Here is a 12626-nt window from a genome sequence, read left to right on the forward strand (position 1 = left end):
CCCACTGCTGGTGCTGGCCCCAATCGCTCTGCGCTGTCAGCGGGTGAGGGTAGGTCTGGCACCATCAGTGTATGGGAGCAGCAGCGGTGAGAGTGGGCTGCTGGCAGACGGAACCGGGGGCTGTGGTGGGAGAGGCCAGGCAGGGGTGCGGAGGATTGGCTGATACCCCCCCCTGTGCCAACCGCCTCGCAGCCCACAGTTCCTTTCAAGGTGCACAAATTCATGCACTGGTCCCCTAGTCTATGAATACATCACCAACAGTTTATCCATTTTTAAAAAAATATACTTTATTGATTTTTTACAGAGAGGAAGGGAGAGGCATAGAGAGTCAGAAACATGGATGAGAGAGAAACATCAATGAGTCGCCTCCTGCACACTCCCTACTGGGGATGTGCCCGCAACCAAGGTACATGCCCTAGACGAGAATCGAACACAGGACCCTTCAGTCCACAGGCCGACGCTCTATCCACTGAGCCAAACCCGTTAGGGCAGTTTATCCATTTTTAATGAATATTTAGTTATTTCTAATAAAGCTGATACAAACATTTCTGTATAGTTCTTTATATGTGTAATAGGCTAATATGCAAAGTGTCCCCTCAGGAGTTTGACAGGGACACCAGGAGTTCAATCACTCACTCTGACGTGTGCTGGTGAGCAGGGGATGGCGCAGAACATGGAGGGCGACCATGGCGGGGTGCTGAGGGGTGAGAGCAGGAGGAGGCAGTGAACCTGATTGGCTCAGATCACTGGCCAGGCCTAGAGACCCTACCTGTGCACGAGTTACACGCACTGGGACTCTAGTATGCCCCCTCCATTGCTGACCATCCCACACTAGTCAATTTTCTCTAGGTGAGTGATGTCCCACAATTTCCCTCGAGTCTTTTGCCTTCTCACTCTCAGTAACTTCTTGAAAGTTCTCTCTTCTCAATTTCTAAAAAAAATATATTTTTATTGATTTCAGACAGGAAGGGAGAGGGAGAGAGAGAAACATCAATGATGAGAGAGAATCATTGATCAGCTGCTGAATACCCCCTAGTGGGGATCGAACCTGCAACCCGGTCTTGTGCCCTTGGCCAAAATGAAACCCAGGACCCTTCAGTCCGCAGGCCAACGCTCTGTCCAATGAGTCAAACCTGCTAGGGCTCAACTGACATCATTAGTATTGTCTGTAAATGACAAATTATCTTTCACTATGATAATTACAGTGGCATTTTCACATTAACAAAAACCAATAACTTTGTCAGAATTCAATGGTCTCACTTTTTCAAAATGTTGTCTTTATTAATGTTTACATAAAAATTAGACAATAGAATTCCATTTAAAGATTGTATTATGCATCTTAGTTCTTTTTTATTTCAAAAGTATGTCCTCCATTCTTTTACTTTTTTTTTTTTTTTTTTTTAGAGAATGGGAGAGTGAGAGACAGAGAAAAACATAGATATGAGAGAGACACATCAATTGGTAGCCTACAGCATTCAGACCACATCAGGACAGAGCCTACAACCTAGGTACAAGCACTGGCTGAAATGGAACTCATGATCCTTCATTCTACAGGCCTACATTCTAACCAGTGACCTAAACTGGATAGGGTTGTCCTACATTCTTGTGTTATATTTCTCACACGTATATGATGATGTAAGTAGGTCATTTGTGTGATAAAGCTTTCCAGACTCTCCCTGGTTGGTTTAGCTCAGTGGACAGAGCATCTGCCTATGGACTGAAGGGTCCTGGTGGGATTCCTTTCAAGGGAACTTACCTGGGTTTCAGGCCCCTGTCTGGCCCTGGTTGGGTCCTGGTTGGGAGGCAACTAATCAATGTGTCTCTCTCAAATCGATGTTTCTCTCTCCCTCTGTCTTCCACTCCCTCTAAAAATCAATAGAAAAATATCCTTGAGTGAGGATTTAAAAAAAAACAACTTTCCAGACTCTGTAATGCAGGCATACCTCTAACAAGTCACTGTATTGGGCTCATAGATACTGTGTTTTCATAGACTCCAGTCCCTTTACCGGGAAAAAATGACAAAATTTTTTAGCCATTTTCAAGATGTGTCTTTCATGAGGATGGTCATTTCCCAGTGTCTCTACCAGCAGATGCTGATGTTTTCCCCTGCAGTGAAGTGGAAAAACCCTTGGTCACCAGCTAGGAATTTGGACCACACATTACCCAGAAGGCCTTGTGAGAAATACCACCAACTTAGCCAATGAAGGGTCAGAAAAGGTGCAGGAGCACCTTTGCTTCACAGCGCATAGGGGCGGGACTTCCGGTGCACTCTAGGCAGGTATTGGTCCTTACCCAGAATCTACACCAGTACTTGATAGGAGCCTCCAGGTGGGCGGGTGCACTTGGAGATAGAGAAGGCATAGACTACTTGTCCACTCAGCATGCACGTGGGAGTGAAGCTCCTTGAGGCCAGCCAGGTTACCCATGTTAGGGTCAGAAGAGGGACCCCCTTATTCCCCCCTTCCACTGCCCCTGCTTCTTATCCACTTCTCCTGCCTGGCTCCTGGCACAGCGCTTAATGGCAATGGCCTTGTTCATTTGCTCAGCTGAGGTGAGTTCGCATCTCCCCGCCACACCTGCCCTCACCGCCTCATTACACTGAATCTCACAGCCTGGGTGTGGGGCTCCTGTGACGTCCTGCAGCTCAGTCCCGCGTGGAGGACCGTGAGGAAGGCGGAGGGGAGAGAGGAGTGTTGTGGCTTCTGAGGACACAGCAAGTGCAGGGCAGAGTGGACAGGGGTGACTTGCATCTGATGTTCCCCTGAGGATGTGGGTGGTGAGTATTAAAGCAAAAATCAGCAATGGGCAGGGAGGATTTCAGAGCCTCACGCCCAGCTGTTCCATCAGGAAACTGGGCTAGATCCTTCTGAGACCTCTCAAGCTCTCTCTGGATGCCATGTGCCAGGTTCATGGGTGAGTCCAGTGAGGTCCATAGTGTGGAGCAGGAAGGTGGCAGAGCTGAGGTGGGAAGCTGGGGTCTGAAGATGGGAAGACATTACACAGTGGTGTGCACATCTGGAGGAAGTGTGAGCTGACGGTCCCAGAAACCTGGTGTGGGGACTTTTAAGATATATATTTCTATTGATTTCAGAGAGGAAGGCAGAGGGGGAGAGAGAGAGAGAAAAACATCAATGATGAGAGAGCATCATCCATGGGCTTTCTCCTGCATGGCCAATACTGGGGATTGAGTCCAAAACCTTTGTATGTGCTCTTTTTTAAAAAAAAAAAATATATATTTTATTGATTTTTTACAGAGAGGAAGGGAGAGGGATAGAGAGTCAGAAACATTTATGAGAGAGAATCATGCCCTTGACCGGAATCGAACCTGGGACTCTTGAGTCCACAGACCGACGCTCTATCCACTGAGCCAAACCAGTTAGGGCTTTTAATATATTTTATTGATTTTTTACAGAGAGGAAGGGAAAGGGATAGAGAGTCAGAAACATCGATGAGAGAGAAACATCGATCAGCTGTCTCCTGCACATCTCCTACAGGGGATGTGCCCGCAACCCAGGTACACGCCCTTGACCGGAATCGAACCCGGGACCCCTGAGTCCACAGGCTGATGCTCTATCCACTGAGCCAAACCGGCTAGGGGTATGTGCTCTTGATCTAAATCGAACCAGGAATGCTTCAGTCCACACGTCAACTCTCTATCCACTGAACCAAACCAGTGTGGGGACTAATGGGTGAAGCAGAAGCCCAGGTTTGTCTTTGTCCTGGAGGCATGATTTAGGGGTGCATATATTCTATCTGATTGTTTCATGTTTCTTAGGATTTATTCTTAGAAGTGGAATCACTGGGTCAAATGGCCGTTCCATATTAAATTTTGCGAAAACTCCATTCTGATTTTCCATAATGGCTGCACCAGTTTGCATTCCCTCCAAGCAGTGTACTAGGGTTCCCTTTTTTCCACATCCTTGCCAGCACTTGTCATTTGCTGATTTGTTGATTGCAGCTATTTTGAAAGTTGGGAGGTGGTCTCTAATTGTTGCTTTAATTTGCATCTCTCTGATGATCAGTCACTTTGAGCATTTTTTCACTTGTCCCTTGGCCATCTTATCCTCACTGCAGCCCAGGCAGAGCTGACACTTCCGATGGCACCAGAAGAAGCAGATGCTCTTAAGTATGAGTGTCTGTTCTGTGACATAAACTTTGTATAATGGATTCAATGGAGGCAGGTCAGATCTAGTCTGAGACTTCAGCAACCTCCCCCAGCTACATTTGGCCTGAAGGAGACACATGCCAAAAGTCCTGAATGAAGAAACAATGCCTGCCAGTCAGAAAGAGCAGGTCCTGAAGAAAGATATGCAAAACCAGCCACGCAGGTGCTGGAGAAACAAACTTGCCCCGGACATCACCTCCATGAAGGCACTAGAGGACCCTTAGTGTACTTGGTGTGTTCTTGGGCTACTTGCGCCTAAATCCAGTCCTTTAGTCAACTGAGAAATACGGCATCCTCGCCTTGGAGCGAAGAAACTACATTACCCACAAGGCCAAGCGTGGAATGCCACCAGGCTGAGCCAATGGGGGCTCAGAGAAGGCATTTCCGTTTGGCCGCTTCTGTAGGGCGGGACCGGTAGTCCTCTGTTGGCGGCTTTTGTCGGCCGGTTTTGTCTTTGAAAGTTCTTGTCTCAGGCGGTCGGGAGCTTTGGGACTCAGATTCCAGTGGAGAAGGCCGGGGAGTGCTTTTCCCCGCCTCACAGCCCATGGTCGGAGCCGCCAGTGGTGCTCACAGCTCACACTTGGGATTGAAGCTCGGAGTCACCGCCGAACTCCCGCCAGGGCCGGGACAGGGACCGCCATTAGCGCAGCGGCTTCTACCCCCGCCCCGCTCAGCCCACAGAGGGCAATGGCGGCGCCCCCGCCGAGGAGACGGGTTGAGGTGAGTTTGTGTCCCCCAGGCCCTCACCGCCTCCTCACACAGACACCACAGCCTGGGGAGGGCGCTGTCCCGTCCTGCAGCTCAGTCCCGCGTGGAGGCCCGTGAGGAAGGCGGAGGGGAGAGAGGAGTGTTGTGGCTTCTGAGGACACAGCAAGTGCAGGGCAGAGAGGACGGGGGTGACTTGCATCTGAAGGTCCCTGAGGATGTGGCTGTGAGTATTGACGGAAAGAGCAGAGGCTGCAGGGAGGACGGCACAGACTCATTCGGGGCTTTGCCGGCTGTGGGTCCATCAGGGGCCTGGGGTGGTCCTGGATCCGGCTGGATTACAAGCTCTCTACACGCCATATGCCAGGTTCATGGGTGAGTCCAGCGAGACCCAGTGGCATTGGAGCAGGAAGGGGGCAGAGCTGAGGGAGTGAACCTGGGGTCTGAACATGGGAAGGGAATAAACATTACCCAGTGGTGAGCACATCTGGAGGAAGTGTGAGCTGATGGTCCCAGGACCTGGTGTGGGGACTTAAAGGTGAAAAACAAATCCACACTTGGCTTTGTCTTGGCGGCAGGATCTAGGAGACTGCAGTGGTGTTGCTTGTCAGGAAGGCTGGGGCCCTGCAGGCATCGCCCAGACCTTAAATGGCATTGCCCTCTCCCCTCCCCTCCCCCAATCCTTCCCACCCAACCCAGCTGCTCTGCTGAGGGCCATCACAGTGAGTAATGGGACTGTGATGAGAGAGCAGCCTGCACTGGCATTAGGGCCTGGTGTCCACACTAACCGGGTGCCCTGGAGGAGGTTGAGGGGGGGAAGGTGTGTAAGCCGTAGGATTACTGGTTCTCAGAAAGGCAGGTCTGGTTACAATTGTCTCCATTCTGACAGGTTGGCGTGACCTTTGAGGACATTGCCCTGTACTTCTCCAGGGAGGAATGGAGGCTCCTTGATGAGGGTCAGAGACAGCTGTACCTGAATGTGATGCTGGAGAACTTTGAACTTATATCCTCGCTGGGTAAGACCCTCACTGTTACCAGTGACCTGGACTTGGCTTTTCTATTTCCCAGGCCCCATCCCCCAGGGTGTGCTCTGTCCTCCCATGTAGACTGTGGTACTGATGGATTTTCCAGTTTCCTGGGTAGTTGCTGTCGTGGGGAGGGTGGGTCTGTTTCCGCTGCTCTCTTCTATTCCTGAAGTCCCAATACTCCCTGCTGCACTGAATTCACAGGGAAGGACTTGTGGTTGGCTGTTTTGCAGGAACCTTAAAGGATTCCATCCTAATTAGTAAGGAAAGCATTTTCTATATTCCTATTTGTAATCCTATATAATAAAGGGGTAATATGCATATTGACCATCACTCCAACATGCAAGATGGCTGGCAGGGGAGGGTAGTTGGGGGGAATCAGGCCAGCAGGGGAGGGCAGTTGGAGGGGAACCAGGCCAGCAGGGGAGGGCAGTTGGGAGGGACCAGGCCTGCAGGGAGGGCAGTTGGGGACGACCCAGCTGGCAAGAAATTGCAGTTAGGGGTGACTGGGCTGGCAGGGGAGGGCAGTTGGGGCAACAAAGCCTGCATGGGAGGGCAGTTAGAGGTGACCAGGCCTGCATGGGAGGGCAGTTGGGTTTACCAGGCCTGCATGGGAGGGCAGTTAGAGGTGACCGGGCTGGCAGGGGAGGGCAGTTGGGGGCCACCAAGCCTGCATGGGAGGGCAGTTAGAGGTGACCAGGCTGGCAGGGGAGGGCAGTTAGGGGCTTCAGGCTGGCGGCGGGGGGGGGGGGGGGGGGGGGCAGTTAGCATCGATCAGGCTGGTGGGGGAGTGGTTAGGGTATCAGGCTGGCAGGCAGAAGCAGTTAGGGGCAATCAGGCAGGCAGGCAGGCGAGCAGTTAGGAGTCAGCAGTCCTGGATTGTGAGAGGGGTCCCAGATTGGAGAGGGTGCAGTTTGGGCTGAGAAACCACCCCCCAAGTGCACGAATTTCATGCACCGGGCCTCTAGTGTGTATATATTTTTGAAAAACTGTCTCCACATCCTTATCCTATTTATTAACTGTATTTTTTTATTAGAGTCTTTTGAATACTTTATATATTTTACATATTATTTGCTTATTACATACAGAAACACATATTTTTGCACGTGCTTAATAGTTCTTTGCGGATATTACTCCCCCCACCTGCTTTTCTACAAAGTCCATGTTGTTGGCAACCCTGCATTCTGCAGGTCTAGTGCCACCATGTTTCTAGCAAGCTCAGGTGCTTGTTACTAGTGCTTAGCAATTAAATATTGTTAATGAGGTTACATATAGACTTTGCTTTTGAGGCAGAGTCATTGCATTGTTATTAGCCTGCAGTATAGTATTAACATACCTTCATTATTCCTGGGGAACTGCAGCTCTGTGTGAATTTCTGTCTATATCACACTATTCGCTTTATCATGCTGGTCATAGTCGAATCCACAATATTTCCAAGGGATTCCTTCATATGGTTTGCAAGTATTTTCTTCTGTTCTCTAGATTGCCTTTCATTTCACTTTGTGTATTCCTGTTGTGCATTGAAGACGCTATTTTTCTTTATTTGTTGCAGTGTGGACTGTTTATGTTTTCTATTTTGTGTGGTGGTTGGTGTCACGTTCAGAAAATCCTGTCCAAAACAAACCTCCAAAACTTTTTCTCTAGGTTGTCCTGAGGACTTTTAAGTTTTAGCGCTGACATTTAATTGTGTCATACAGGTTGACTTAGATTTTATCAGTGCTTTCCAGTTTTGTTGTTTTACATGTGAATGTCCATTTATACCAGCACCATTCGTTGAAGAAACTATCTTTCCCTTCTTCTGTAGCTTTCAGCTTTGTCAAAGATTACTTAAAGTATGGGCCTGGGTTTTTTTCTGTTTTCTGTTCTGTTCTGTTGATAAATGTGTCCGTGTTTCTCCAGCAACACACTGATTGGTTGATTTCTCTTTGTAATACATTGAAGTCAGGAAGTGTGATGCCACCAGCTTTCTTCTTGCTCAAGATTGCTTCTGTTGCCCTCGCCCAGTGGTTGGCAAACTGCGACTCGCAAACCACAAGCGGCTCTTTGGCCCCTTGAGTGTGGCTCTTCCACTAAATACCACATGCAGGCGCGCACGTACAGTGCTATTAAAACTTCGTAGCCCATGCACAGAAATCAGTATTTTGTGGAAGAGCCACACTGAAGGGACCAAAGAGCCACATGTGGCTCACAAGCCACAGTTTGCCAACCACTGCCCTACCCAGTTTTGCTCAGTGGATAGAGCTTTGGCCGGTGGACTCAAGGGGCCTAGGTTTGATTCTGGTCAAGAGCATGTACCTTGGTTGTGGGAACATACCCAGTATGGAGTGTGCAGGAGGCAGCTGATCGATGTTTCTCTCTCATCGATGTTTCTAATTCTCTATCCCTCTCCCTTCCTCTCTGTAAAAAATCATCAATAAAATATATTTTTTATAAAAAGATTGCTTTTGTTAATTGAGGTCTTTTGATTCCATTTCCAGATTTTCTGTTCATTTCATTTTTTATATATATATTTTATTGATTTTTTACAGAGAGGAAGGGAGAAGGATAGAGAGTTAGAAACATCCATGAGAGAGAAACGTCCATCAGCTAACTCCAGCACGCCTGTTACTGGGGATGTGCCCGCAACCAAGGTACATGCCCTTGATAGGAATCCAACCCGGGACCCTTGAGTCCGCAGGCCGATGCCCTATCCACTGAGCCAAACTGGTCAGGGCTCTATTCATTTCTTTGTAAAATACCATTGGAGTTATTGGGATTGCATTTAATCTGTAGTTTTCCTCGTGTACGATAGCTATCTCCACCATATTTCATTTTCAGATCCATGAACACAGGTAGTCTTTCAACTGATTTGGGTTTTCTTCCATTCCTTTCATCACTGTCTTATAGTAGTCCCTGTACAGATGTTTCACATTTGGGTTGAATTTATTCCTTTGGGTTTTATTGTTTTTGATTCTTTTGTAAATTTGATTACATTCTTCATTTTTCCATCAAAGAATTTATTATTAGGTTGGAGAAATGGTTGTATGTTTATTTTGCATCCTTTAACTTTTCTGATTTTAATTCTTTATTCTTCTTTTATCCTCACCCGAATAGTGAGGATATTTTTTCCACTGATTGTTTTTTTTAGAGAGAGAGTGGGAGACAGACAGAGAGAGAGAGAAAGAGAAACATCGATTGGCTGCCTCCCACATGTTGCTTCTACTGTGAGTGGGGATTGGACCTGCAACTCAGGTATGTACCTTTGACTGGGAATCAAACCCTAGCCCTCCAGTGCACAAGGCAGCACTGTCATCAGTGAAGCACAGTGGCTAGGGATATTTATTTATTCTTTAAAGTAATTATTTATTTATTTAAATATATGTATTTTTTATTTCCTAGAGGAAAAGGAGAGAGAGATAAAAACATCAATGATGAGCTCTAGCTGGTTTGGCTCAGCGGATAGAGCGTCGGCCTGCGGACTCAAGGGTCCCAGGTTCGATTTTTGTCAAGGGCATGTACCTGGTTTGCGGGCACATCCCCAGTAGGGGGCGTGCAAGAGGCAACCGAATCTGTGTTTCTCTCTCATGGATGTTTTTAACTCGCTTTCCCTCTACCTCTCCTTTCCTCTTTGTAAAAAAATCAATAAAATATATTTTTAAAAAACGAAATAAAAACATCAATGATGAGAGAGAGTCATTGATCAGCTGGTTCCTGCACGAACCCCCAATGGTGATTGAGCTCGCAACCAGTGCAGGTGTCCTAACAAAGAATCAAATTGTGATCTCCTAGTTCAGGGGTGGGCAACCTTTTTTGTGAGTGCGTGCCAAAACCAGCAAAATCTGTGACTCAAACTTCTTCTGTGTGCCAACCCTAATTCTTTTGAGAACATATTATGCCTATTTGATATCTCTTAAGGTGTACGTATCTGGAAAACCTTGAAGAAATAATAAATTTCATTTGAGCGACAAAAACACATTATATGATGATGAAAAATACATTTATTTTTGAATGTATACATGTACACTGATAGTCCAACAAAACTTTATGACTCCGTTTGATATTATCAGTGGGACTTTTGCTGCTGCATCACTGATGACAGAGATTTTACATCAGGTTTATATTTCGTGACCTTCAGAGATATGCACGAGCTACTACTGTCATCTGTCAGGCTACTCCTATTACAAGACTTAACAAAATTCATCACTGAGAACAAAGATTCACAAGCGTATGTGGATGAAAACATGGATAGTAACGCTCTTGCAAAGTTTTTTAAACAGAAAAACTGTTCTGGAGTGGCATTCCAAGTCCTCAATAGTTCATTTTCGACACTTCTCTCTGGTACTCCTGTCTCTAATTGCTTTTTTTCCATGTTTTCCAAGTCAACTCTAAGGTCAATAAATTTCTGCTTCCAAATTGAGCTACTCTGAAATTCAATCAACTGCATTTCAAAGTCAGCCATGTCTATCCATGAAAACATTTGTAAGTTTAGTTCCTCCAGTTTCATGCTGTCTGGAAACCTCATGAATTTTGCTGTCTCTTCCAGTTCTCTGAATTTTGGAAATCTTGAGAAGAACTGCTCAGTAGTTGACTCGATGATGTTTAAAAACAGCTTTTGAAGGCTTTGAAAGTCCGTTCTGTCATCTTTTGGGAGGTTTTTGATGTGCCTCTTGAGGTTTGGGAAATATCTAAATCTCTCACCATCCACATCCCTTTTTAAAACTTCCAGTTTCTTTTCAAAAGCCTTTATGTAACCAAACATAACTTCAAGTATCTTGCCAGTTCCTTGTAATTTAACATTTAAATCATTCAAATGTTCACAAAAATTGTAAATGGAAGATTATAAGAGAGGGTTTTGCGTGCCAGCTAAAGTTACTGGCGTGCCATGTTTGGCACGTGTGCCAGGGGTTGCCCACCCCTGTACTATTTCATGAGTCAATGTTCAATCAGTGAGACATACCGGGCAGCATTTATTGATTGATTTTAGAGACAGAAAGGGAGAGAGAGAAAAGAGAGTGAGGCATTGATGTGCTGTTGTACCCATCTATGCATTCATTGGTTGTCCCCTACATGTGCCCTGATCGGGGATCAAATCCACAACCTTGAGGCATCAGGGCCACACTCTGAAAAACTGAGCCACCTGGACAGGATTCTGAACTTGTTTATTAATTTCAGGAGCTCATAGTGGGATCTTGAGAAATTTCTCTTTGGAGGGTCATGTCGTCTCCTAAGATCAACATCTCTTATGATGCATTGTGGTTCATAGTGACAGGTGTAATGTCTTATCTTTAATTTCTTTTTTTTTTTACTTATTTGAGGCTTGGTTTTTGTTTATTTGCTTTTGCTTTAGCTAATGGCTTGCACATTTATATATATATATTTTTAATATATTTCATTGTTTTTTTACAGAGAGGAAGGGAGAGGGATAGTCAGAAACATCGATGAGAGAGAAACATCAATCAGCTGCCTCCTGCACATTCCCCACAAGGGATGTGCCCGCAACGAAGGTACATGCCCTTGACCGGAATCGAACCCGGGACCCTTGAGTCCACAGGCCGATGATCTATCCACTGAGCCAAACCGGTTAGGGCTATATCTTTTTTTTTAAAATATACCTTTTAGGTATTCCTTTCTTTTGTCTTGTCTCTCTTTTATTTATGTTTGTTCTAATATTTATGGTTTCTTTCCTTTGAAACCTTTGGTTTACTTTCCTGTTGTGTTTCTAGTTTCCTGAGGTGCCATGTTAGGTTCTTTGAGATCTTTTGTGACAATGTAGGCATTTATCTCTATAAAATTTCTCCTTAGAATTACATTTTCTTTCTTTTCTTTTTTGAAATATATTTTATTGATTTTTTACACAGAGGAAGGGAGAGAGAGAAACATCGATTCTGATGCCTCCTGCACAACCACGGTATATGCGCTTGACTGGAATTGAACCTGGGATCCTTCAGTCCTCAAGCCAATGCTCTATCCACTGAACCAAACCAGATAGGGCTTCATTTTTGAATGTTATACATAAGCTTTGGTAGGTTGTCTTGTTATTTACTTTGCCTCTAGACTTTTTGAGATCTCTTTTGTTTTTGGCTACCCTGAAATTCTTACGTCTTTATTTATTATTCCTTTTACATAGAGAGGAAGGGAAATGGGGGGAGAGAAATGAGGGAGAAACATCAATCGGCTGCCATGTGCACAGTTGAAAACCGGGTATGGAACCCACATTCTGATATGTGCCCTAACCGGGAATAGAACCCTCGATCCTTCAATACACAGGACGCTGCTCCAACCAACTGAGTCACACTGGCCAGGGCATTGTGTGTTTTTTTGAAACAAAAATTTCCGGGTTTTTGGAGAACAGGCCACTAGGATCAATTAGAACAGAGGCACAGTGGCTGATAGTGGTATTGCTGACACTTTATTTTTATTTTTTATGTACAATATATTTTTATTGATTTCAGACAACAAGAAGGAGGGAGAGAGAGATAGAAACATCAGTGATGAGAGAGAATCATTAATTGGCTGCCTCCTGCATTCCCCACAGCTGGGACTGAGCCCACAAACCGGTCATGTGCGCTTGACCTGAATCGAACCTGGGACCCTTCAGTCCCCAAGCGGATGCTCTATCCACTGAGCCCAACTGGCTAGGGCTAACCCTCTTTTTAAAAAAATATATTTTTATTAATTTCTGAGAGGAAGGGGAGGGGAGAGTGAGAGAGAGAAACATTAATGATGAGAAAGTGTCACTGATCAGCTCCCTC

General features: G+C 45.9%; 1 protein-coding gene across 3 annotated transcripts in view; it reads left to right on the forward strand.

The window, feature by feature from the left end:
- The first annotated feature begins 4336 nt into the window (after positions 1-4336).
- Positions 4337-12626, forward strand: part of LOC139000376 (zinc finger protein 211-like) — a 30693-nt gene continuing 22403 nt past the window's right edge. For 2 of the 3 annotated variants that reach the window (XR_011469572.1, XM_070402604.1), the window contains exon 1: positions 5799-5886. Coding sequence is in view for 1 of the 3 variants with exons in the window: in XM_070402603.1 (XP_070258704.1) it covers positions 4853-4885; positions 5760-5886 (160 nt within the window). In the remaining 2 variants the exon portion in view is untranslated. Of the gene's footprint in view, positions 4886-5759; positions 5887-12626 lie in introns of those variants that run through there. The other variant, XM_070402603.1, reaches the window with a different exon arrangement.

The sequence above is a fragment of the Myotis yumanensis genome, unplaced genomic scaffold (assembly GCF_028538775.1).
Source record: "Myotis yumanensis isolate MYYU_CA2020_CCGP unplaced genomic scaffold, mMyoYum1.0.hap1 SCAF_23, whole genome shotgun sequence".
Taxonomy (NCBI): Eukaryota; Metazoa; Chordata; class Mammalia; order Chiroptera; family Vespertilionidae; genus Myotis; species Myotis yumanensis.